Here is a 27,550-nt window from a genome sequence, read left to right as displayed (position 1 = left end):
TTACATCTATTCTCTCCAGATATTTTGTAGGTTCTTAAGAAGTAGTGAACAGATAGAAGGAAATATGACTGCAAAATCTGACTACACAAGGTTTCTTTGTAGTCTGTGACCATGGATACTTATACGTCTGGAAATAACCTGCATACACCAAACAGTAGGTTATCTAAAAGGGTTAGTAAAGTTGCATAAAAAATTGGTTGCAGTGTGGCAGATATTCCCCTTATACGGCTGGGACTACATAACGACTTTTAGTTGAGGACAAATCGCAAATGTGATGTGACTTTTTTGGGAGGAAGTTGAAAAAGTGACATTTTCAATTTATTGGCAAGTATTATACATCAGTGCAAATTTTTCCCCATAGCCTCAGCCTAATATACAAGTCTAGTCTACTTTCTTTGCTTTTCCTGAGTTGGTTCTGGGTCGCAGCCTGCACATCACGCCGTCCATGGGACGCAGGGTGCCGCTGTCCATAATCCGGAGGTTCTGTCCTTCCACAAGCTCAAACTGAAATCTCTGGAGGAGCTTGGCCATGACAACCTTGGCTTCCATCTGTATACAAGGAGAACATATATAATTACTCATATCTGATTTATATCCCCCAGATCTTCCTCAGATTTGTCCCTGTTGGCGCCATCATCTCTACCAGAGGCTTCCAGAACTCACCTGTGCGAAGACTTGACCAATGCAAGAACGTGGCCCCAAGGAGAACGGGAAGTATGAAAAATATGGCCTGTGTGCGTAAAGAAATGAGTTAAAAGCAAGGTAATGTTAAATATATACTTCTTGACTCCTTTCGTGACCATTGTACAGTAGTCACCCATTAGTCTGGAGAAACGTTGGTGCCACTTAGTTCTTGGTAACCAAACATTAAAGGGGGCCTCTGCAAAATGAAGCATTACACGGTGTCCACTGAAATCTATGGGCATTGTGTGCATTGATTGGGCGTGTTGTGCCCCTCCAAGAAAGAGGAGCTCTTTGTAGCCAGTCTGAATGACCTAAAATGCTCAAAAATAAAAATAAATTAAGCATAGTCACTTTAGAGATCAGCCTGCTACTCGTCTTCCAAAGCTGCACAGATCTCCCCTTAAGTCTTCGTTTCTCCCTTTTCCACATAACAGACATATGACTACTGCGGTCACTGCAGAAAATCTTTAAGACTGAAGGTACTCCCTTCTATCCCCTGAATATTTGACAATGGATTTTCCCTTAAAAAAATTAAAGAGGAAATAAAAGTATATTTACTTGGGAGCGTCTGGGTGGAATCTGTCAGGATTGAATACAAGAGGGTCCGGAAAAAAACGCTGCATTCTTCCCATGATGTATGAGTTAAACTGAAGGGGAAAAATATGAAGATAAAAAGTTAATTAAGATAATCATAAAAAAGATACAGCAAACAATACATACACATATTCATAACTTTAGAAACTATTCCAGGGCACTACTGAAGGAAAGGACCAACAGGAAGACCTCAAGAACGGTAAGGAGGTCTCCTTGGCTTTCAGTATTATGAAGCGTCTAATCCGTTATTAGTGGGAACTGACGTGGAAACAGGATATATAGGATATTATCTGCATATTCACAACTTATTTTAATTGTTCCAATTCATCTAAAATGAAATAACGTTGAGAATTGGAAACCTAAATTTTTTGTCAGCTCCTAGGTGTCTCCATGTAAACAGACAACAAACACACTTTGTGTAGTCAGATCCTTCTTTTATTTGACCACTACTTTTTACCAACCTCTGAAATGAATTGTAGAACGACATGGGGGCTTTGATGGTGCTACGAAGACTACTCAAGGTTTATTTGTTATTTGTTATCATGGAGACACATAAGTTTGCATGGGACCTGTAAACACAAAAAGATTTTTCACAGGGGTTTCCCCAAGAATGATATTAATCACCTATCCACAGGATGATGAATGTCTTATCAATGGGGCTCAACTACATTAAACCCCTATAAACTCTTGAACAGTTGTACAAATCTCTTGTTACTCCTCATGGCGCAGCACGATCATGCATGACGGCTGCTGTTCTATGCAATAAGGAGGGTGTTAGGCGTTTGCTAGATTTGAAATGGGTTCAGAACCATCAGTGGATTTTGTGGTCTCCCATTCCAGTCCTACCAGGGCTGATGCTGCTCAGCATCATCATCAGTCCCAACGCCTAGCTGGTCCACGAGAGGTACAGGTTGTCTCTTGGGTCTTTGTTCCTAGCAACATGAAGGATCGATTTGCTGAGGGAGACAGGGCTGCTAAAGCCTAAGTCCAGGATTCTCTGTACAGAGCATGCCCGTGACATGGCGGACCATGATTGGTGGTTTGGGAGTCAGCTGATCCGGTGACCTGGCACCGCCTGATTGGTCGCGAGTGACGTCACCAATGGTGCGACGGTGGGCAGGGCTTAATCTTTAAAAAGCCCGCCCACAAACATGGCGGCGCGCTCTGATCATTGAGCTGTGATGGTGTTGTGTGGACGCTTGGTCTCTTGGGCTCCACGTGTGCTTTAGTTTCTGGCAGGCAGGTTTAGTGGAAATAGGCAGGTAGCTTCATCTCACAGCCTGGCTCCGACAAAGGGGTCGCCTTACACCCCAAGCAGTCTGCAGACACCCTATTCCCGGTACCACCTGTAAGCCATGTGGAGAGTTACTCCTCAGTCCGGTAGCACGCCGGCTGGGAGCACGTATTCGCCGGCGTGAGTCACACACGCATCCTACCGCCAACTGTGTAGTTCCTGTGCTGCAACAGGACTACAGATATATTATTTATCGCACATCTCTCGTGCAGTTAACGGAGATAGTGCGAATCCCTATTCCCGTCCCGGTGTGCTGTAACACTGAAGGGATTGTCATTTAAGTTGGTTGTTTTATCTTCTCACCCGGAAGGTGTTCGGCCGCAGTCTTCCAGGCTGCACCGCGGACCCCGGGTTCGGTTGCTTTCCATTATTTAACAAAGTTGTTTGCAACCGTCCCCTTAACAGTGGGTCTATCTCTCTCAATCCCAATTGCAGTGAGGAAGAACAAGGGATTAGACTTTCAATTTTACTGATTGGTGGGAGTCCCCAGTGGAGATCCTATGACTAGAAATGTGATTAGCAGAAAAAACACCAGTAAGTAAAGGAATTTATTGGCCACTAATATTGATGGCCTTTCCTTAGGCATTAATATTTCGTCAGTTGGGTTACAATTTCCAGGAATCTCATCCGTTTTCACAACAAATATTATTCCGAGTTCTTTTATTTGTTTGCTCAGACACAGTGCCATCCATAAAGATGTGGCAGTGCCTGGTACTGCATCCTTATACTGAACCATGGACCATACCGACAACGTTGCTTTTGGTGGGATCTTCAAACCATCAATGATATAGTCTTCCTCTAATGCTCTTGAAGTACCCGGTGCTGTAGGATATAATCGCAAAGTCTCTTTCAGAACCTAGAAGATATAACGACAGGTCATTTATGGGAATAGGATGGATGGTGGAGAAGCAATGTGGACATCGCTACTATCCCAGACCCAGATAGTGAGATCATAATATATATTATTACAAAAACCTCCTTAATTTGATGGATCCCAACAAACACTATCAGAAATAAATGTCTTACTATGGTCACCATCACATATAATCCAAAGCCATGACACCAGAGCCTAATATCATGTGATGAGGATCAACGTTCCTACAAATATCTGGACGCATCATAAACCTCCTTGTGTGTACAAGCACCTGGTTCAGATATTGCAGCTTCCCAATATCTTCATACTCAATGTCTCGTTTGGCACCAATGACTTCATCTACTTCTGCCTGGGCCCTGAAAAGGTAATATATATTTTTGCACTTGGAAACCATAGAAAAAAACATTTATCAACAAAAACCTTTTTCCTGTTTCATCACACAGACATGGGCATTATTAAATGGCCACAGAATAAGCTTCCAGTCTGACAATAGTCCAATTCCTGTTTCAGTTTTGCTTGCAAATGATATGTTAGACTCAAAAAGAGTTGACATGTAAGGGTTGTGCACAGGTGGTGGGGTGCGTCTCGTTCCATGGGTGGTGTTCTCTGCTCGGCCATGACACACTTCTCACCTCACACCTGTTTGTGGCGCTTCCTCGTCCTCACTCTCAGACGTTAATACTTCACCTTGTAGACAACAGCTTCGCTCACTTTCAGCCTATCGCTGTTATACAGCAGAACACCCTGACAATCATGTGCAGCAATCTCTCCTTTACTATAGAAGGGTTGGTCTCCCTTTGCCCAGGACATCACATCGGAGGCGGGGGGAGATGAGAGATGCACATGTGGGGGGGGGAGATGAGAGATGCACATGTGGGGGGGGGGGATGAGAGATGCACATGTGGGGGGGGGGAGATGAGAGATGCACATGTGGGGGGGGGGAGATGAGAGATGCACATGTGGGGGGGGGAGATGAGAGATGCACATGTGGGGGGGGGGAGATGAGAGATGCACATGTGGGGGGGGGGGAGATGAGAGATGCACATGTGGGGGGGGAGATGAGAGATGCACATGTGGGGGGGGGGGATGAGAGATGCACATGTGGGGGGGGGGAGATGAGAGATGCACATGTGGGGGGGGGAGATGAGAGATGCACATGTGGGGGGGGAGATGAGAGATGCCCATGTGGGGGGGAGGGAGATGAGAGATGCCCATGTGGGGGGGGGGAGATGAGAGATGCCCATGTGGGGGGGGGGAGATGAGAGATGCACATGTGGGGGGGGGAGATGAGAGATGCCCATGTGGGGGGGGGAGATGAGAGATGCCCATGTGGGGGGGGGGGGATGAGAGATGCACATGTGGGGGGGGGGAGATGTGAGAGGCACATGTGGGGGGGATGAGAGATGCACTTGTGGTGGAGGGGGATGAGAGAGGTGCACATGTGGTGGAGGGGGATGAGAGAGGTGCACATGTGGGGGAGGGGGATGAGAGAGGTGCACATGTGGGGGAGGGGGATGAGAGAGGTGCACATGTGGGGGAGGGGGATGAGAGAGGTGCACATGTGGGGGAGGGGGATGAGAGATGTGCACATGGGGGGGAGGGGGATGAGAGATGTGCACATGGGGGGGTGGTGAGAGCTGCACATGTGGGGGGATGAGAGAGGGGCACATGTGGGGGACGGGGATGAGAGATGTGCACATGGGGGGGTGAGAGATGTGCACATGGGGGGGATGAGAGATGTGCACATGGGGGGGATGAGAGATGTGCACATGGGGGGGTGGGTGAGAGATGTGCACATGGGGGGGTGAGAGCTGTGCACATGTGGGGGTTTGAGAGCTGTACATGGGGGGGGTTTGAGAGCTTGCCATGGGGGGGGTTGAGAGCTGCACATGGGGGGGGTTGAGAGCTGCACATGGGGGGGGGTGAGAGCTGCACATGGGGGGGGTGAGAGCTGCACATGGGGGAATTGGGAGTAGGGGGATAATGAGCTGCACATAATGAATGTGGGGTGGGGGAGAGTAAATGATAAATGATGATGGGGTGGGGAGAGCACGGACATGATATAATGAATTGGGGCAGGGGGTGCATGTAAATAATGAATGCGGGGAGCAGGAAGTATAGAGTAGGGGGCGTTGCGGATGCAGGAGTGTAACTGGTAACAAATTGGCGGAAAGAGTAGAGGTTCTAATTAAATTATATATTAAGTGCCTATTTACAGTTAATGGGGGCACCGTGGTGGATTACAATTTATATTTGGAATGGTAGGTGGCATAATAACTAACCATATATTGATGGTGGATGCACGTCTGTATTCAGCTGCGTAATGTAGAAGTTGGAGAATGTGCTCTAGATAACTGTGTTATTTTATGCAGAGACGAGACCTGGCTGGAAGACGTGATGGCGGTCTGTGCTGGATGAAGGAGAAAAGCGTAGCTGAAGGACTTCACCTAGAGACGTCACCAGTGAGTCAGTGTATTACATGTACACTTACACTATATACTATGTACTGGGCTCCTGTGTATAATGTCACTGGTGATCACTGTATTACCTGTACACTATATACAGAGCTCCTGTGTATAATGTCACTGGTGATCACTGTATTACCTGTACACTGACACTATATACAGAGCTCCTGTGTATAATGTCACTGGTGATCACTAGATTACCTGGACACTTACATTATACATACCATGTATAGAGCTCCCGTGTATAATGACACTTATGGTAATATTAGTAATGTGGTGGTAATATTAGTAATATGGTGGTAATATGTGGTCTGGTCATGGTGTGGCAGTTTTTCCCCCTTCTGTGTGGTATTATTCGGTCACTATGTTGTGGTAATATGTGGTCTGGTCATGGTGTGGCGGTATTCCCTGTATGTGGTATTATTGATCATTTTAAAAAAAATGTATATGACACATTCCCTTAAAGAAAACTAAATAAAAATATATCTAAAAAGAGTATTGGATATTTTAAGAAAATTTTAATAGGTTAGAGTAGGGCCCGGCCAGAAGAGTCTACCTTATCGTGGTGGCGGCTTTAAAAATCTTTTGGCCAAAACAAAAGCTGCTGGCTATGTATGTGGCGCCGTCACATGGCCGAACGTCAGGAGAACCTGGTGGCAGCGACGTGGACGAGCGCCAGGATTCTGCAGGGATCGCATGGGGGTAAGTATAACAAGTTTTATTTTTTTTAAATACAATTAATTAACTAGGAGTGGGGGGGAATCAGAGATGCACATGGGGGGGATGAGAGATGCACATGGGGGGGATGAGAGATGCACATGGGGGGGATGAGAGATGCACATGGGGGGGATGAGAGATGCACATGGGGGGGATGAGAGATGCACATGGGGGGGATGAGAGATGCACATGGGGGGGATGAGAGATGCACATGGGGGGATGAGAGATGCACATGGGGGGGATGAGAGATGCACATGGGGGGAGATGAGAGATGCACATGGGGGGGTGAGAGATGCACATGGGGGGGTGAGAGATGCACATGGGGGGAGATGAGAGATGCACATGGGGGGGATGAGAGATGCACATGGGGGGAGATGAGAGATGCACATGGGGGGAGATGAGAGATGCACATGGGGGGAGATGAGAGATGCACATGGGGGGGGATGAGAGATGCACATGGGGGGGATGAGAGATGCACATGGGGGGGATGAGAGATGCACGGGGGGGCATGAGAGATGCACGGGGGGCATGAGAGATGCACGGGGGGGTGAGCTGCACATGGGGGGGATGAGATCTTCACATGGGGGGGATGAGATCTGCACATGGGGGGGAATGAGAGATGCACATGGGGGGGTTATGTTTACATAACTTTGTTGCCTTATGAAGGGAGGGGGGGGGGGGGCAAAAATTTCTTGCACAGGGGCCCACTACAGTCTGTGTCCGCCCCTGTCGGAGATGATCATTCTTAGTGCTTTCAAGAAAATCCCTTCATACTTTTTGGCCTCGAAGTGGTGCAATAGTTTACCAGCCCAACCTATACCCCATTTTGAATTCTGCCTGCTCAATTGCCCTCTGTGACTGACCCCCAAGTGGAGGGAAAAACAGAAATACATAAAGCCTCTCTTACACTCACACCCACCGCGCTATCTACTATGCCCTCTGTGTCCGGCACCAAGTGGAGAGCAGACAGAGATCTATATACCATCTGTTACCCATCAAGCTACCTCCTCTGCCCTCTGTGTCTGACCCCTCCACTTGGTGTCGGACACAGAGGGCAATGGAGGTAGCTTGGTGGGTGTGTGTGTAACAGAGGTTATATAGATTTCTGTTTTCCCTCCTCTTGGTGTCGGACGCAGAGGGCAGAGGAGGTAGCATGGTGGGTAATCGCCCACCATGCTACCTCCTCTGCCTTCTGTGTCCATCACCAAGTGGAGGGAAAACAGAAGCTCATATATCCACTGCCACGCTCATAACCTCCACGTTACCTCCTGACCCAGCTCATCACACTCACCTTTCGGACCATTAACCGATTACATTCATGCACCCAACACATGCGACACCTCTAATGGGCAGCACTTTTGACTGAGATGGTCTCCCCATCACTCTGTTAGTCACTCTCACTCTCAGCTAGATGGCACCCAAGCTATTTACAAACCACTTTCTGGCCCCGCTGCCATCCTCCTGCACGCCTCTACAAAACAGCATGATGATATATTAGGGATAAACCGAAAAGGGCGATTCCCACAATGATGACCCATGTGGCGTAAATAAGAAAAAAACAACTGCATTAAGGAGAACTTTTAAAGGAGTAGTGTTTGAACATGTGCCCTACCGTTACATTGGACTGTCTAGAGACAGCCGCTTGATATACCCAGCTGTCTCATGACGCGCCCCCTGGGCCATGTTGTGTAGTGTTGCGCACGCGGGGAATACCCGGAGCCGGATCCGATAGGGGTAGTAGTCCTCGTGGCGGTGACCCGGTCCGTGCCCAGGGTGTCAAACTAAGTGGCAGTTATTGGTATGATGGTATTAGTGTCCGACTACGCCACCCGTTGAATGCGGCTATGAAGCCGCCGCTGCAGGGCAGTCCGCTGAGGCCGGTGGTACGGATGTGCAGCGTGGATGGTATAACCCCCAACGGGAGGGGTATGGCCTCAGGGCAGAGGATGAGAATGATGTTGGGAGAGATGGTGTGTATGTCCCAGCACTGATGGTACCGGTGCGACAAGGAATCACTGAGACTTGCAATTGCAGTTTTCACAGCTTTACTCACAGTTCTTTATCCGGTCCCTTGTGCACAGTTAGGACCACCCGAGCCGTGCTGCGTCCACCAGGTGCGGGACTCGGCCAACTCCCAGGCAGTTCCAGAGCGTGGTCCTGAGCTCCCCTCTCTTCCTTCCTACTGGCCGTCCCCACCAGGGATCCACCTTTGTCCAGCTCCCTCGGGCCTTCTAGTGGTGAAACCTTTCCCGGTTTCCCTGACCCTATATGGTATGCCTTCCTGGTAGATATGGCGAGGGGTCGCGCCAAAACTTGTCCACGACCTCCGGTTCCTGGCTAAGGATAATTGGCCTCCACCAGTTTGGGATCCGGCACCCTGTTCTGCCAACCCTTCACCCGTTATTCCGTGGGATCTTAGGGTTCCCTCTTTTCCTGCGTCTCTGGGCCTTTCCTGGTGTTTCTGTTCCTTCTTCCTCTTACTTCTCTCTCTCTCTCTGCTTCAGGCCTCCTCTCCAGGCCTGGCTCTGGAGCTGGGCCCAGACTGAGCCACAGCTCCCTGTCAGCCCTCTCTGGCTGAGCTCCTCTCTGAACAGACAGACCTTGTACTAAGATGGTGCCCACCTTATATACCTCCTTCTGACACCTGAGCCCAGGTGACCAGCAACCAATGGGCTCCTACCTATGCCCAGAGTCCCTCCCCTGTCTGCTCCTACACCACTGGGATGTTCCTCCCTCCTCCCCACTCCAGCCGGGGACAGACGCTGTCGTACCTGCACATCTATCTGGTGGGAGTACCGTTGATCTGTCCCCCGGAAATGGGGTGAGTGTAGTGCATGCAGCTAACTGAGCCCAGTCCCACACTCCATCCTTACCCGGGAGTGGAATACCACACCTCTGGTCTGAGGTGCAATACCCCTGTAGCAGCCGAGCCCTCGGGGTGCTACACTCACATTTTTAAACCAATAGATATTACTTAAAATTCAATAAATGTACATATACTTTAATTGAGAAAACAGATATTGAACTGTGCTGAAAAGGGTGTTTTTTACATGTAATAGTAAAGTAATTAATGTAATAATTAAAGTAATTAAAGTAATAAATGTAATTTAAAAGGCAAATAGTTCTATCTCGCTGTTCACACCAGCGGGTTTCAGTGTGTTTAATGTAAAAATCCACTTACTCTCTGCCCTTGACACTTGTTGTATAAAATCTCCACCTCTTAAATGTTTTTCCATTTTTTCTATGCCCTAAAATGAACTACCTGTTATTTTACCATTATGTGCTAATTTATAATGTTGTGATAGGGGGATGCCCAGTGAATTGTCTTTTTGATGTTATATACATGTTCATATATTTTCATTGCTTTGCAAATTGCACAATTCTTACAGGGTAAGAAACCTTTTTCCCGGTTTGAGTTGCACATTGTATATTTGTGCCTCACAAATGTTGGTGCCAATTTACGAGCATTTCTGAATATAAAGCTCGGTTTAGGAGGGATGAATTCCCCTATTATTTTGTCTCCCTGCAGTAATGGCCAATGTCTTTCCACAAGAAGCCTGCATTCCTGGTTATACTATGTTAATATTGGTATTTTAAACTGAGTACTTGATTTTGTTTCTTTCTCCACTATATTAGTTGTTAGTAGGGATTCTCTTTGTGTTTTCCCCACTATTTCATTTATTTTCCCTAGTTTGGTCTGACTGTATCCTTTTTGAATGAATGAAAGCAATCAAAATGTATGAACCAATACACACTTTTGAAACATCAGAAAAAACACACATATCAATAAAAAAAGACATAACATGTTACACTAAAGGGGTTATACAGTGGGGAAAAAATAATTTAGTTAGCCACCAATTGTGCAAGTTCTCCCACTTAAAAGATGAGAGAGGCCTGTAATTGACCTCATAGGTAGAGCTCAACTATGAGAGACAAAATGAGAAAACAAATCCTGAAAATCACATTGTCTGATTTGGAAAGAAATTTTTTTCAAATTTTGGTGGAAAATAAGTATTTGGTCACCTACAAACCAGCAAGATTTCTGGCTCTCACAGACCTGTGACTTCTTCTTTAGGAGACTCCTCTGTCCTCCACTCATTACCTGTAGTACTGGCACCTGTTTGAACTTGTTATCAATATAAAAGACACCTGTCCGCAACCTCATACAGTCACACTCCAAACTCCACTATGGTGAAGACCAAAGAGCTGTCAAAGGACACCAGAAACAAAATTGTAGCCCTGCACCAGGCTGGGAAGACTGAATCTGCAATAGGCAAGCAGCTTGGTGTGAAGAAATCAACTGTGGGAGCAATAATTAGAAAATGGAAGACATACAAGACCACTGATAATCTCCCTCGATCTGGGGCTTCACACAAGATCTTACCCCGTGGGGTCAAAATGATCTCAAGAACGGTGAGCAAAAATCCCAAAACCACATAGGGGGACCTAGTGAATGACCCGCAGAGAGCTGGGACCAACATTACACAGGCTACCATCAGTAGCACACTACGCCGCCAGGGACTCAGATCCTGCAGTGCCAGGCGTGTCCCCCTGCTTAAGCCATTACATGTCCGGGCCCGTCTGAAGTTTGCTAGAGAGCATTTGGATGATCCAGAAGACTATTGGGAGAATGTTATATGGTAAGATGAAACCAAAGTAGAACTGTTTGGTAGGAACACAACTCGTCGTGTTTGGAGGAGAAAGAATGCCGAGTTGCATCCAAAGAACACCATACCTACTGTGAAGCATGGGGGTGGCAACATCATGCTTTGGGGCTGTTTCTCTGCCAAGGGACCAGGACGACTGATCCATGTACATAAAAGAATGATTGGGGCCATGTATCGTGAGATTTTGAGTGCAAACCTCCTTCCATCAGCAAGGGCATTGAAGATGAAACGTGGCTGGGTCTTTCAGCATGACAATGATCCCTAGCACACCGCCAGGGCAACGAAGGAGTGGCTTCATAAGAAGCATTTCAAGGTCCTGGAGTGGCCTAGCCAGTCTCCAGATCTAAACCCTATAGAAAACCTTTGGAGGGAGTTGAAAGTCCATGTTCCCCAGCGACAGCCCCAAAACATCACTGCTCTAGAGGAGATCTGCATGGAGGAATGGGCCAACATACCAGCAACAGTGTGTGCCAACCATGTGAAGAATTACAGAAAACGTTTGACCTCTCTCATTGCCAACAAAGGATATATAACAAAGTATTGAGATGAACTTTGTAATTGACCAAATACTCATTTTCCATCAAAATTTGAAAAAAATTTCTTTCCAAAAAATTCTTTCCAAATGAGACCATGTGATTTTCAGGATTTGTTTTCTCATTTTGTCTCTCATAGTTGAGGTCTACCTATGATGTCAATTACAGGCCTCTCTCATCTTTTTAAGTGGGAGAACTTGCACAATTGGTGGCTGAATAAATACTTTTTTCCCCACTGTATATTGCGCAAAATGTCCATGCCAAAAGCACTATATAGGCAGAACCAAACATGAATTGGTTATAACATGTATATAACATCAAAAGACAATTCACTGGGCATCCCCCTATCACAACATTATAAATTAGCACATAATGGTAAAATAACAGGTAGTTCATTTTGGGGCATAGAAAAAGTGGAAAAACATTTAAGAGGTGGAGATTTTCTACAACAAATGTCAAGGGCAGCGAGTAAGTGGATTTTTACATTAAACACACTGAAACACGCTGGTGTGAACAGCGAGATAGAACTATTTGTCTTTTGAATTACAAGCAAATGTTGGAGCAATGAATGGAGGCACCAGCCAATATAAGCCTTGCCGCCAGCTGCTGATGTAACCCCTGATGAAGGCGGTCGTAATCGCAGAAACGTGTTGGACAAGCAAGCAAACTCCCCCGCAGTTTTTGGAGGAGGGTCCGTGCTGATCTGAGTGACGTCACACATCGTGAAGACGGCGGCTTTTTTGAACAGGTGTTGGTAAAGACGTGACCGGCCGGCACCATACCATGCACCGTTCTTTTTCAAGTACTGCATAGATCCGGCACATAGGATATCTCGTTTTCCCATTAAGATACCATCCAGAAAGGATTGCTGCAATACATCGAGGACAGGTAAGGACGGTTATTATACACAACCATCCTCCCCTTTTTTAGAACCACTGTTATATGTAAAAAAAAAACACCCCTTTCAGCACAGTTTGTTTTTTCCATTGATTGAATTGGACATAGTCCAACAGGCACCAAGGCAAAAGGTGCATCTGAACCTGCAGCTCTAAGGGTAGTAGGTGATAGCGCTAGTGCCAACTTTTTCATACATATACTTTAATTCCACTCTCTACTTTTTGTGCGCCTGTAGTAAGTCTTCTGGTAAAGACGTCACTCACTTTTCTAGTATCTCTGGGTTCCGCGCCAGTTCCATCACGGTAAATGATAACTGATTGGCCGTCGTTTCGTGTCCTAAGATAAAACCACCAAAACCCACGTTAGATTTTCCATCACGCAAACATCTTCTACACGTGACTTTACAGAGTAGATATACTTTTACAACAATTTGTTTTTTTTTCTAATGCAAAGTGTAACCACGTGATCAAAAAAAGTCACCGTTTTGTGTCTCCAGCTCCTATGCAGAGATATGTGTCATGTGATTGAAGACTACAAACAAACCCTGTGTAGTTTGACCTTATAGCCGTGTGTTACGCTACTCTGGCTTTGATGTCTGTGGGTTACTCAGAGGAATGGGCAGATGAACCTGAGTGACGCATGACTACAGGATCACCTTGCAATTCGTTGGCATCTTATAATAAGAACTTTACCCACCTGCTATAAAGAATGTAACAAAATTATCCATTAAATCTTCTGTATCACAGTAACCTTCCACAGCTGTGAAGAGAGAACATTGCGTTAGTAATCACTGGGATCTATGGATGAACCTTACAGCAAGTAACTCCATTCTCTGCAGTGCCCCCGCAGGAGATATGAAGCATTACATAGTTTCTATGAAACTGTCTATGTAATGTATGGCTAGGACAGGTCCTCCAGAATAAGGAATGGTTATTGTAGTTCTCCACGGCTCATTTCTTAAGGTCTTGAATGAAGTGTCTCTCCTTCATTAACTCCGAATTCCCAAACAAGATGTCTGACAATAGTTTGCTAAACCTGACAATGTGTTTAAAGGGGTTGTCTGCTAGTGGACAACATCTCTGCAATGGACCCAGAAAAATGAAACATTTAAAAAAAAAAAAAGATAATTGTCTTCCGGACCGGCGCTGCTCTTCCGTGCTCCATGTTTTTCCGTGCTCAGTGATATGTACCCACCGGTCTTTTGGCATCAACATCTGTGGTCACTGATCAATTTGTTGTTGTACTATTTATTCCACTTGGATGAAATGTGAATGCTGCAACGCTCAAGTGTCGCCCTCGGAGGGTGACGATACCACATTGCTGAGTATTGAGGAGCAGTGCCGGTCGGGGAGTTATACGTTGTTGTTTTTCTTTTTCAAAATTTAGCTTATCTTCATTTACTAAGTTTTAACTGAGCTGCAATACTAGAGAAAACCTTTGGATACGAGTGGCAGTATTGGGGAAAAAAAGCAGACATGTTTTATAATCATGGACAAAATTACTGAGGCATTTAGATACATATACTCCTTCTTTCCAGCTTGTAGGAAGAATACCTGCTCCTTTGAGTATCTGTGTGAGTATATCCATGGGAATCTCGTCTCCATCCTGAATTGCCTTTTTTCGCTTCTCAATGCATTCTTTCCCCGTCTTCCGGAGTAACCTGACGCTTTTCTGGACCTCTTTTACGAAGGCTCGCTTTTTCCATGAGAACTAGTAGTAAATACCGTATATTAATGCTGTGAAGTAGGAGCTTAAGGCTTAATAATTATCAAGCAGAACGATTCTCTGGAGCTCCCCAGAAAATAGTCTGATCACAGAGAGCCCCAGCAATCAAAGTAATCTGTAGTTGAACCCAACAACAAGTGTTTAATTTCCCTGCAGCACCTCTGCAGGAGAAACAAAGCATTACATTACACATACAATAATGTCACTGTCTGTGTAATGCAATTACATGCTGGGTGCTCCAGAAAAAAAGAGGAGCTGTATGTCACCGTTCCCTGCTTTAAGGTCCCAAATAAGGTTACGCAAAATTACATCAGTGCATCATCATTGGTGAGTCACAATCAACAAACTTTGCATAAATCAGTAGTATAACCACATATAAGAAACTTTACTTATGAGCCACCTCTTTTCCTTCTTCAAATGCCCCTAAATTTGTAATTCAATCTGAAATACTGGTAAAATCCTTGAGAGGAAGTGATATTTTAGCTCACTGAGGGATCAGGTTACATGCAATGAGCTGCAGAATGAGGCTGAAGAGGAGAGACAAAACAATGCTGCTTTTATTAAGTGTTTTATTTCTCCTAAAAGTTGGATTCACAGTTACACTGTACAGAACTGGTGAATAATGTCCTCCATGTTACTGCTGCTTTTGTGGGTTTGCTACAGAACGACTGGCGAGCAGGAGTTCATCTTCTCTTTGTGCAGTATATGGGGGAAATGTCAGCTAGTTCCTATAGAGATTCACAAAAATGTCACAACTTTCAGACCCTCAGGTATCAATACAACTAGATACAACCCCTTGGAAGGAATAATCACAACAAATCTGATAAATTGTGCCGTCTAGTACAGGGCCTGAGGGGTGAATCATGACAAGGAACTTTTGTTTGGTACTATCTGAATCCGAATGTATCAGTTTGGTTTGATGTCTTCCTTTCTCTATACTAAACTAAAGCACATAAAATTTTAGAATACTGCCCCCTATTGGTTATAATATCTGAACCTTAATAGGGTAGAAAATTTGTTTTCATATCTAACAGGAATAAGTCAATAAAAAATAATAACTTAAAAATATATACCCTGATAAAGGGATCGAACATCTCCACCAGAGCTTTCAGTACCATCGATATAGCCCGTGGAAATGGTGTCTTATCATTCTCCAAGGAGTTCAGCTCCATCCCAAACGCAACCTAGTCAAGAGAAAGACTCGTTATCTTCTATCCCATCCACAGGGGAAACGTCCCCTTTAGGCTCGGAGACCCTGGTATGACTCATGGTTTGGTTATGGTTGGGGAGGTGGAAGATAAACCCAAAACATGCTTAGGAAATGGGTTTGCATCTGAACCTTCTGGAATTGTGGTCCAATTCCTTTTTTCTCTATGGGCATCACCATAGTGAGAGTAGTAAGAGTAGCCATAGGGCCTGGAACCTGGAACCGGAGGTTGTATTAGTGAAATCATTCATTTATTTGGATTACCTTCGAAATCACATCCAAGGTAGTTCTACTCAGCAAAGTGTGCATTGCAACATGGCATTTTCCATCTGCTTTTTCTTGCAGTTTTTCCATCATCAACTCTGCTTTCTCATTAAAAGTTCCCATTAATCCCATCAAGTATCTAGAATAACAAAAAAATATAAAGTTCCAATTATGATTCAACGTAAAACAATTATTATACACCATGTAGAATTATTTTACCTTCAGCTGCGATGTATTTACAGTTGTAATCAAATTTGGTTCATTAGCAAAACTGACAAACTTTCTGATGTTTGGGAGAAATAAATGAAATAACAACAATGCAAATCGTTCAACACAATTAATGGTTTGTTCAATTTCAACACAAAGTGCCACCTTCACTAACTACTAAAACATGATGCATAGCCAGAAACCAGCGTCTAGAAACGTTCCTGTGGAATCTTAGTCCATTCCTCATGAGCAAGGACCACCAGATCACTAATATTCTTGGGTTTGCTGATACAACTGAATTATTCACATCATACCAAAGATTTTCTATTTGGTTCAAGTCAGGTGACTGTGACGGCCGCTACAGAATCTTCCAGGGCTTCTTTTAAAACCAAAGTTTGAATTCTCTCTTATGACTGAGATCATTGTCCTGTGAGAAGTTCCATTGATGCCCATGTTTCAACTTCCTCACAGAAAGCTTGATGTTTTCTCCAAGGATTTCCTGATTGATTGAATCCATCTTGCCCTCCAGTGCCTGAGGAAGCAAAGCAGTCCCACCAAGCCTCCGTCATGTGACGCGCCCCTGGGCCTGTGTCGCGCTGCGTTGCGCACGCGGGAGCTTACCCGGAGCCGGACCTCTTGAGGGTTGTAGTCTCGTGGCGGTGATCCGGTCCGTGCCCAGGGAGTCAGACTAAGTGGCGCTGTATTAGCGGTAGATGTAGGACGACTACGCCACCCGTTGAATGCAGCTATGGAGCTGCCGCTGCAGGGCAGACCGCTGAGGCCGGTGGTAGGATAGTGCAGCGTAGATGGTATAACCCCCAACGGGATGGGTATGGCCTCAGGGCAGCCGACGTGGATGATGGGGGTAGCAGGAACCACTCGGAGACGGTACGGTGTAGTTCAGGGTCTTTACTGGTGACAAAGACAGACCCTCCCGGAGTACTGGCTAGCGATTGGGGCCTGGTCAGTCCTTGAGCAGATGGGATCTCCCCTGGCCAGGCGGAGTTGTAGGCCTCCCAAACTAACTGTACTCTTCTGGCTACCTTGCTAGAGGCGGTATAAGTAGCCCACGTCCCTGAGTGTACCGTGTGGTGCTCACCCGTATGGCCGGTGACTCGGGGCCTTCTAGTAGCTTCCGCTCCACGACGGCGGTGCTGGTCCCATGCGTGTGACCGTGCCTTCGGGCTTCTTGGCCAGAGGACCTGAAATCCCCTGCCTGACGGATTCTGCTGCTGGGTAGGAGTTAGTCCCCACAGCCTCGGACTCCGGGTCCGGTAAGAAATCTTCTCAGTCAGGGCGAGCTCTGCAGCTGCCAGCCCCTGACTCCTTGTAACACTGCTCCCACAGAGCTCCTGATGTTCTGTTCCTATATTTGCTTCTTTTCTCTGTCTCTACTTCTTCTCTACTCACTAACCCTGACTCAGCCCTAGGTTTATATAGGGGAAGTTCTTCCCCTCCCAGGACTGGGCAGGAGGTGTGGCATGCATAGGATTCCTGACCAAGAGACCTCCCACCTGCTCTCAGACATAACATTGCTGTTACTGTGGCAACCAGACCCCTGGGGTGTCACACATGCATCACTGTAGGCATCATCAAGCCCGTACTATGTATCACTGTAGGCATCACGAGCCATTGCCATGATTCACTGTAGGCATCACATAGCCCTTGCCATGCTTCCCAGTAGGCATCACAGAGCCCCCGCCAAGTTTCACTATAGTCATCACCGAGCCCCCGCCATGTTTCACTGTAGGCATTACAGATCCCCCACCATGCTTCCCTGTAGGCATCACTGAGCCACCACTATGTTTCCCTGTAGGCATCACCGAGCCACTGACATGCTTCACTATAAGCATCACCGAGCCACCGCCATGCTTCTAGGTAGGGATCACAAAGTCACTGCCATGCTTCCCTGTAGACAGGGTGTTCTTTTCAGCGAATGTTTAATTCTTCCTTCCCCTGACATACCGCTGGTCCAAAGTCTCAAAAAATTCCAGTTTGCTCTACTTAACAGAATCACAAAGTTTCTGTGGCTATTTACTGTATATGAGTTTCAGCATACTGGAGCCAACTTTTCTTATGCTTTTGGGATAGTAGAGGTGGACATCTTGGTGTACGACATGGAGACCTTCAGTATTTAGTATGCATGTTACTGTGCTAACTTAAACCTCATTGCTGCTGTCCCCAAATCTTCCTGCAGGGCTTTTGGGGTTATTTGACTATGTGCCTCCTCAGGAATCTGGTGCTAGCCAGTGATTGCTTCCTCTTTCTGCCACATCTAGGTGGTGCAGCCAGTGTTCCTATATGAACTCTGCTTCCAGCTGTATCTCTAGGAACAGCCATTGTCTTGTATCTTTTTGTACCTTTTTCCTTCTTTGTATAAGGCAATGATCTTTTATAAATATTTGGACCACTCTCTTGACTTGAGCCATATTTCTAAATGCAATAAAATGTCACCATCACCAATTCCGTAGCCAGTCCAGGTACTTGATCTGTTTTATCTGAAGTACACCTGATATAATGAAGCACTTTTGTCACATAGTGACAAGGGACTGTGTGCACCTACCTGATCCCTCGAACTAGGGGTGCCCTAGGCTATCCCTGTTCCCCGGATTACCCCAGATGGTGGAGATGCCGGGGTCTTGTACCTTGCTATGCTCCTATCTTACCCTTTTCTGTTCCCTCCCCCACCAAGGGAGATGTGAGTCTGAAGTGTATAGACAAACACTAACCAGACAGATAGGGGTAAACAGACAGGGATAAAAGAAAACTGCAATCATACAGATACACTCACAAAACAACAGAGTGGGAAATAGGAGAGGAATAGGAAGGAAGAAACCAAATGGGAGAGGATAAGGATAAACATGCAAAGGGACTCCATGCAGCAATCTCCTGAAAAACTATCCAACCGCCTACTCCAAACACTGAACTCTCTCCTTCAACTAAAAACCAGGTAGTGGTAACTATCACTGGCAAGGTCAGAAGCATGGTGGAGGGTTCTTATACCAACTGGGAGTAACAAACTCAGAACAGCTGATACAACCCAAGACAGAGAACTCCAGGAGTCCAACTAAGCAGTTTAATCCTTGCAGCAGTAGAGCAAAGAAAGCTAGAACTGCTAATAGGATAGTGAAGCCGTTCTAACTACCACAGGTGTACGTGACAACTTTATTAGTTGTGTCAGGTGTGCTTTTCAGACATATGTGCGTTTTTATGAGGAAACTGTTCAGGTGGTTGAATAATTCTGAAACTGCATCTGTCTGTCATCTACCTATCCATCTATGTACAGTATCTATCCTTTTTATCTACCTATTATTATTACTTACGTTCTACTGAACGCTGGGTCCATAATCCTCCTTTGTTTGTACCATTGTTCATGATTCCGGTTACTTAATAAGCCTTTTCCCATAAATCTAAAACATAGAAGAGAATGAACTGATGTACAAATACACTGGCGGCAAGGGACCGGATGTTATAGGGGGCAAGGGGCCGGATGTTATACACTGGGGGTGATGGGGCCAGAGGTTATTTACTGGGGGTGATGGGGCCAGAGGTTATTTACTGGGGGTGATGGGGCCAGAGGTTATACACTGGGCGTGATGGGGCCGGATGTTATATACTAGGGGTGATTTGGGCCAGATGTTATACTCTAGGGGCCGGATGTTATATACTGGGGCGGGAGGCTGGATGTTATACACTGGGGGTGATGGGGCCGGATGTTATACACTGGGGGTGGGAGGCCGGATGTTATACACTGGGGCAAGAGGCCGGATGTTATACACTGGGGGTGATGGGGTTGGAGGTTATACACTTGGCGTGATGGGGCTGGAGGTTATACACTTGGCGTGATGGGGCCGGATGTTATACACTAGGGGTGATGGGGCCAGATGTTATACACTAGGGGTGATGGGGCCAGATGTTATACACTAGGGGTGATGGGGTCAGATGTTATACACTAGGGGTGATGGGGTCAGATGTTATACACTGGGGGTGATGGGGCCAGATGTTATATACTGGGAGTGATGGGGCCGGATGTTATACACTGGGGGTGATGGGGCCGGATGTTATACACTGGGGGTGATGGGGCCGGATGTTATACACTGGGGGTGATGGGGCCGGATGTTATACACTGGGGGTGATGGGGCCGGATGTTATAAACTGGAGCGAGGGGCTGGAGTTTATACACTGGGGGCGAGGGGCCGGAGTTTATATACTGGGGACGATGGGGCCGGAGGTTATACACTAGGGGTGATGGGGCCAGATGTTATACACTAGGGGTGATGGGGCCAGATGTTATACACTAGGGGTGATGGGGTCAGATGTTATACACTAGGGGTGATGGGGTCAGATGTTATACACTGGGGGTGATGGGGCCAGATGTTATATACTGGGAGTGATGGGGCCGGATGTTATACACTGGGGGTGATGGGGCCGGATGTTATACACTGGGGGTGATGGGGCCGGATGTTATACACTGGGGGTGATGGGGCCGGATGTTATACACTGGGGGTGATGGGGCCGGATATTATACACTGGGGGTAATGGGGCCGGATATTATACACTGGGGGTGATGGGGCCGGATGTTATAAACTGGAGCGAGGGGCTGGAGTTTATACACTGGGGGCGAGGGGCCGGAGTTTATATACTGGGGACGATGGGGCCGGAGGTTATACACTAGGGGTGATGAGGCCGGATATTATACACTGGGGGTGATGGGGCCGGATGTTATACACTGGGGGTGATGGGGCCGGATGTTATACACTGGGGGTGATGGGGCCGGATGTTATACACTGGGGGCGATGGGGCCGGAGGTGATACACTAGGGGTGATGGGGCTGTTTTTTTTTTCCCCTGGGGGCGATGGGGCCGGAGGTTATGCACTGGGGGTGATGGGACAGGATGTTATACACTGGGGGCGAGGGGACTGAAGTAAAAACCTGAATTCAACCACTAATACGTGTGTTTCAATGCTTTTCTGCATATACTGCTTCTTGTACTTACCGCTCTCCAAAGAGACTAAATAGATTATCGTAATACCAATCCCTCAGATATTTTGGAGACAACAAAACTTCCTACAATATAAAAAGTTACAGTATCAGTACAGAATACAGAATCTCCTCACTCCAAATAAATCTTGTTGAACACCCACCCTATTCTTCCCCTAAACTCCCCCTCCATGTCTATATGTACCTTGTACATTGGGCACAATTATGGGGAACAGAAAAGGGTCTCCCCCAAACTGTTCCCCCAAAGTCAGAAGCTACAATTGTCCACAATGTCTTGTGCTGAAGTATTAAGATTTCCCATCACTGGAGCTGAGGGTCCGCGGCCGCCCCCTGATAACAGCCCATAGTATTATCCTCCTCCACCATCTGTACAGGGGGCACAATGCAGTTAGGGGGTAATGTCCTCCTGGAATCACCAAACCCAGACTCCTCCATCATAGAAGTGTGATCCATCACTGCATAGAAGACGTCCCCTCCTCAGCTGGGGTTGTATATACTGTAGAATGGTCGTTTGTGCACATTATGACAGTATTATTGGGCTTTATACGGTATATGAAGGGAAGCCAGGAGAAGATTAATAAAGTAATCCGGTAAAATATAAATATCCACAGGATTAATATAGTCTCTTATATGGACAGACCTCTCAATTTAATTTATAAAGCAAAATTCTGTTTAGGTTGTGAGTTTCTTACCTTTACTGACTCTGGACTCACTGTCAAAATTGTTACTGCATGTACCATATTGATTCTTACTACCGGGCCGTAAGTTTCAACCCTGGAAGTGAAAATAAATCTGTATTTTATAGAGGATCTGTCACCGGGTCCAGCTCTGATACCTCATAGTCATTGGCTGATGGGCCCTCCATATGCACATGGTAGGTGAGAACCTTTCAACAAATTTGTCACATTTTACGCTCCAAAAGAAATGTCCTCCGGTCCCTGATTGCAGTGTAGTAAAGGAATTCTCCACTCACCAGTCTAAAAACAAGTCGTGCACCAGTTGGTCCTTCTTCATTATGTTCAATATCTTGCGTGAATGTCCAAAGAAAAAACTGCAATTGCAAAGTAATCGTGTCACACTCACATGATGCATATACTGTATATAGATGTTTTTTTCCACAATTAATGGGAACCTGTCATATCAGATAACTCTATTAACCTGCAGATATAGGGTTACACTGCAGGTAAATAGCGATAGAAAATGGGCTTTCAGTCATAGAGACGTCTCAAGCGCAGCACTGTGAGCGGCGGCTGTAACTGCGCTAGACACCTGGATTGACAGCCGGCTCTGCAGTGCCTCATTGCAGAGCCGATACGTCAGTCGTACTGCAGGGGTGTGATTACAGCCGCTCCCACTATGGACTGACCAGTGACTATAGTCGGGCCGGCACGCCTCTATGACTAAAGGCAGGTGGCGCCCAGGAGGATTAATGTCCATTTTCTCCTTTCAGTATTGCGGCCGGACACCTTTCTAATGCTATTACCTGCAGATTAACCCTATATCTCCAAGTTATTAATGTTATCAGATGTAACAGGTTATCTTTAAGATCTATGGCTTTTAATAGGGTTTGCTGCTCTTCCCAGCCCCTGTAGAGACCCTTGCTTTAAGCAATCTCAGCGGACAGACCCTCATATCCTATTAATATTGTAAAGAAACATTTGATACTGTATGTAGCAATAGTGTAATTATTGATATATTATTCAGTGTTGTTTTTTACATTGTCTTTGTATTTATGATGGACTGCAGCCGTCGTGCGTCTCCATATGCACTTGATACTTTAGGTAGTTGCTGATCACTCTACTTTTTTTTATTTAGCCATACAAGTCAATTAAGGCCTCCATACACATGAGACTAAGATCGGCTGATCTTTATGTTCAGAGATAAGTCTGGCAACGGTTTTCCCATACAGAACACAGGCGCTATTGGCCGATCGTTGGTCCGACATCTATTTAATGTATATGGGGGGCTTTTGTGAAATGAAAGGTCTTTAATGAATCCTTTTTCTTTGCTGAATTGTTGGTCCAGTCGATTGACGCTCAGGATAAGGACGGATCATGCATGATGAATGTACCTATACACCTTCCCTATCCCTTCTTTGAGCTTGATGGACGTGTCTTTTTTTCAACCGTACTACGTAACTATGAAAGAATAACTATATCACACTCTTATTATATACTTTGTGTATACTGCTTTGTACATTTCTCTATTTTACATGGAGAAAACCTGGGATGCAGTTTTTGTTCTTTTACACATAAGACGCTCAAGGACAATACTGACTTTATTAGTAAGAGGACAGAGGACGGTCATCTGTCCACCCTAACAAAATCTTTGCACTTATTAAAATTAATTCATGTATGTGTTTTGCTTAATTGCCCAATGGTTTCAAACAATTTGTAAAAAAGGATCCTCTACTGGAAATGGCCATAAAATCTTTTCTCATTTCATGACCTTGTCTTTATCTCTCTTTCTTTAACACTTCCTTTAGAACATTACTTCTGAATTAACTTCTCATTACAACTGAGACTAGTTAGACATTTAAAGGGGAATTCCAGCCTCCATAAATTAGCACCCAGCCTTTGGAGAGTTGATAGCTGTTAGATCTGTGTGGGACTCCCGCTGATTGCCCACACAAGTCCCTGTTTCTTCCCTGACCACTTGATGGTGGCAAGGAAGATATCCTCTTATCTTTACTACCATAGACTAAGAATGGATGACACAAGTCTGATATTCTGCCCACATTGATCTAACAATTATCATGGTTTGTGTAGTCTGGAATGCCTCTTGTCACTTGTTACATTTCAGGTTAACGTTTGTTACATCTGTAGCTGCTTTTGTTCAGAACTGAATGTGGCAAGGAGCACGATGATCGGGAACGAGCCTCCTGGGAAAACTTATTCCCAATAACGTGCGCTCCTCTACACTGTGTAGTGTAAAAACCTTTGTTCGTCGGGTGAAATGATCTTTTCGTTTGTCTTGTGTAAAAAGGATGTGCGCTGCCGAGAAAAATAGTGCACTGTCCGATCTATTACTGATCATTCAAGGGGCATCTGAAGCGCGGTCTGCCTGCGTCAGCTGAACCCTTACATTGCAGGGTTTTATTCTGACCGCTCTACAGGATCTCACAACTTCCCTCATCCGCTCTTCTAGGGCTTCCCCATCGATGGGCCTCACGTCTGCAGCTCTTTTTCCTTCCGGCATCTTAGTGGGGCCCCATAACAATAGTCCCCATGACTGCGGGAGGGCAGGAATGTTTTCCTAGCTACTCTGGGCTGGATCTGTATTATTCCTAAGCCACTGCATAAAGAGCAGAGTAATAAACCAGGTAGCATAGTCTGTAATACTCATATTCTGGGAGACCATATATGTACAGAGGTAAACGAGAGCATTGATACTATGGTAGAGTATCCCCATAAGTCCAGTGCTGATAAAGTCTTTGCTGATGACACAAAAACTATGTTGGATCATAAAAACTGAGCTTGATAGTATAAGATTTCAGAACGATCTGGATTAGATGTCTGAATGGGCAAACACACGGCAGATGAGGTTTAATATTGATAAATGTAGAGTAATGCACCTAGGACGGAGTAATCCTATTGCTGCAAACATATTAAATAAAAATATACTTGGGCTACAGAACATAGTTACATAGTTACATAGGTTGAATAATGACCTTGGTCAACAAGATTAACCATTCTCCACTAATTGTACATTTTGTCACTAAATTAAATATAACCCACAATGTTATGTGTATCGAGGAAATCCTCCAGCCCTTTTTTTAAAGCTGTTAGTGTCGGCCATTACTACCTCTTGTGGTCGGTATTCCTCAGTCTGACTGCTCTGACTGTAAAGATCCCTTTCCTGTTTAGCTGCCGGAATCGCCTTTCTTCCACCCGTAATGAGTGTCCCCTGGTCCTTAGTATGGTCTTTGGAAGCAACAAGTCATGTGCCGTCCTTTGTACTGACCACACATATATTTATACATGTAAATGAGATCTCCTCTAAGGCGTCTTTTTTCTAAGCTAAACAAGCCCAACTTTTCCTACCTCCCATCATATGAGCGGCCTCCATCCCTTGTAATAATCTAGTTGCCGCGTTTGAACTGACTCTAACTTCTGAATATCCTTTTTAAAATGTGGAGCCCCAAACTGGATCCCATATTCCAGATGTGGCCTCACCAGTGATTTATAGAGGGGCAACAGTACAATGGGATCGCAGGATTTTATTTCTCTTTTCATACATCCTAAAAACTTGTTTGCTTTTGCGGCTGCTTCTTGACATTGAGTACTGCTGCTCAGCTTACTTGTAACCAGAATCCCCAAGTCCTTCTCCTGTTCTGTAGTCCTGAGTATTCTTCCATTTAATGTGTATGCAGCAATAGGATTACTCTGTCCTAGGTGCATTACTCTACATTTATCTACATTAAACCTCATCTGCCAAGTGTTTGCCCATTCAGTCATCTTATCCAGATCATTCTGTAATATCGTAATGTCAAGGTCAGATTTTAATTTTCTACATAGTTTGGTGTCTTCAGTTAAGACTGACACTTTACTGTCAATTCCATCCACAAGGTCATTAATAAAGAGGTTAAAAAGAATCGGTCCTAGAATATATCTCTGCGGTCCCCACTGCTGACTATATTCCACAGGAGAAGGACTTGGGTATTCTGGTTACAAGTAAGCTGTGCAGCAGCACTCAATGTCAAGCAGCTGCCGCAAAAGCAAACAAGATTTTAGGGTGTATAAAAAGAGGTAAAAACTTGAGATTACAATGTACTGTTACCCCTCAATAAATCACTTTTGAGGCCACATCTAGAATATTGGATCCAGTTTTGTGCACCACATTTTAAAAAGGATATTTGGAAGTCAGTTCAAAGCCGTCAACTAGATTATTAGATGGGATGGTGGGCTGTCCTACATTATTTGGGATGGAAACATCTCCTATATTACAAGGCATGGAAGGCCTCCCCTATGATGAAAGGTTGAAAAAATTGGTCTTGTTTAGCTTAGAGAAAATGTGCCGAAGATAAGATCTCATTTATACACTGTGTTCCAAATTATTATGCAAATAATATTTTCTCAGATTTTCCCAAATTACCTATATGAATTGCAGTCATTGTAATTTTTCAGTCAAATAACTATTAGAGTACAATTGAAAGGTTTTTGTACAAACTGCCTATGATAACAGTATATTTTTAAAAAAATAAAAAACTCAAACTGCACTCAAAATGCATGTTCCAAATTATTATGCACAGCAGAGTTTTCAACCTTTTCATTTTAATAAAGAACAAAAAAATGGTAATTTTTGAAATTATAAGCATTAGCCGATTATTACAAACTGAAATCAAACAGTTTTCAACTCAAAACTTTATTCTAGGTGATGTTACATTTGCACATAGGACCCCTTGTTCAAAAGGAGCTTCTGAACTCACTCGTCAATTGAATTTGTCAGGTTTTGGATGGTTTCTGCTTCAATTGTTTTGCATGAGGACAGAATACCCTCCCAGAGCTGTTGCTTAGATGTGAACTGCCTCCCGCCATCATAGACACTCCTTTTGATGATGCTCCAGAGGTTCTCAATGGGGTTGAGGTCAGGGGAGCATGGGGGCCACACCATAAGTTTGTCCCCTTTTATGCCCACAGCAGCCAGAGATGCAGATGTGTTATGTGCAGCATGAGACGGGGCATGTTTTATTTTTTTTAAATATACTGTTATCATAGGCAGTTTGTACAAAAACCTTTCAATTGTACTCTAATAGTTATTTGACTGAAAAATTACAATGACTGCAATTCATATAGGTAATTTGGGAAAATATGAGAAAATATTATTTGCATAATAATTTGGAACACAGTGTATGTATAAATACATGTGTGGTCAATACAAAGAACTAGCACATAACTTATCCCTTCCAAAGAGTTTGCAAAGGACCAGGGGGAACTCACTATCGGTTGAGGAAAGAGTTCTTTACAGTCAGAGCAGACTGTGGAATGCCACAAGAGGTAGTAATGGCCGACACTATAACAGCTTTTATAAAGGGCTGGAGCTTTTCTAACAGATGGCATTGTGGACTATAGATAATCTAGTGATAGAGAAGTAGAACTGGTGGAGAAAGGTTGAACCTGATGAACCTACAAAACCATGTAACTATGGCCGCTCACAGACGCTGTGTAGATAGTTTCCTTACCTGTCTCTGGGCGGCCCGGGGATGTGATCATACTTTAGATGTTGGTAATGGATATAAGCACAGAACAGAAGGAAAGCGATGACAGCCACGGCCAGGAGCAGCAGAAGAATCCAGGAAATGAGGCCCCAGAGCTCCATAGTGTCTGAGCAGACTGCACCGCTGCTGCCCCGGATCTGTGCACCAGGCTGACTATTGTGTAATGTTACGCTGTCAGGCTGCACACAGGATTGTGGGCTGTC

At 45.1% G+C, this 27,550-nt stretch overlaps 1 protein-coding gene and 1 long non-coding RNA gene across 2 annotated transcripts in view; one reads left to right on the top strand and one right to left on the bottom strand.

Annotated features, from left to right (window-relative positions):
- The window catches only part of LOC141153585 (uncharacterized), a 100,441-nt gene extending 94,424 nt beyond the window's left edge, over positions 1-6,017 (top strand). Inside the window, exons 2-3 of the long non-coding RNA XR_012247322.1 lie at positions 603-762; positions 5,819-6,017. This is a non-coding gene — a long non-coding RNA (uncharacterized lncRNA). The remainder of the gene's footprint in view (positions 1-602; positions 763-5,818) is intronic.
- LOC141153584 (cholesterol 24-hydroxylase-like) lies at positions 333-27,550 on the bottom strand. Its single transcript, XM_073638536.1, has 15 exons — positions 27,312-27,550; positions 22,104-22,181; positions 21,823-21,904; positions 21,126-21,196; positions 19,452-19,538; positions 15,922-16,060; positions 15,524-15,634; positions 14,279-14,435; positions 13,422-13,484; positions 12,989-13,061; positions 3,718-3,802; positions 3,318-3,428; positions 1,243-1,331; positions 664-730; positions 333-549 (listed from the first exon to the last, which is right to left on the bottom strand). The coding sequence occupies exons 1-15, from the start codon at positions 27,446-27,448 to the stop codon at positions 382-384; spliced, it is 1,518 nt and encodes a 505-aa protein (XP_073494637.1). The 5' UTR covers positions 27,449-27,550; the 3' UTR covers positions 333-381.

The sequence above is a fragment of the Phyllobates terribilis genome, unplaced genomic scaffold, assembly GCF_046119375.1.
Source record: "Phyllobates terribilis strain yellow unplaced genomic scaffold, ASM4611937v1 Scaffold_7__3_contigs__length_470593459, whole genome shotgun sequence".
In the NCBI taxonomy this organism is placed as follows: domain Eukaryota; kingdom Metazoa; phylum Chordata; class Amphibia; order Anura; family Dendrobatidae; genus Phyllobates; species Phyllobates terribilis.
The sequence above is the reverse complement of the archived record's forward strand: the minus strand, read 5'-3'. Positions and strand labels throughout refer to the sequence as shown.

Coding starts and splice junctions, on each gene's coding strand:
- LOC141153584 (XM_073638536.1), bottom strand. CDS start 27,448: ATGGAGCTCTGGGGCCTCATTTCCTGGATTCTTCTGCTGCTCCTGGCC. Junction 13,062..13,421: donor TGTTACATTCTTTATAGCAG/GTGGGTAAAGTT, acceptor GTTTTATCTTAG/GACACGAAACGACGGCCAAT. Junction 550..663: donor TTGGTCAAGTCTTCGCACAG/GTGAGTTCTGGA, acceptor CCTTGTATACAG/ATGGAAGCCAAGGTTGTCAT.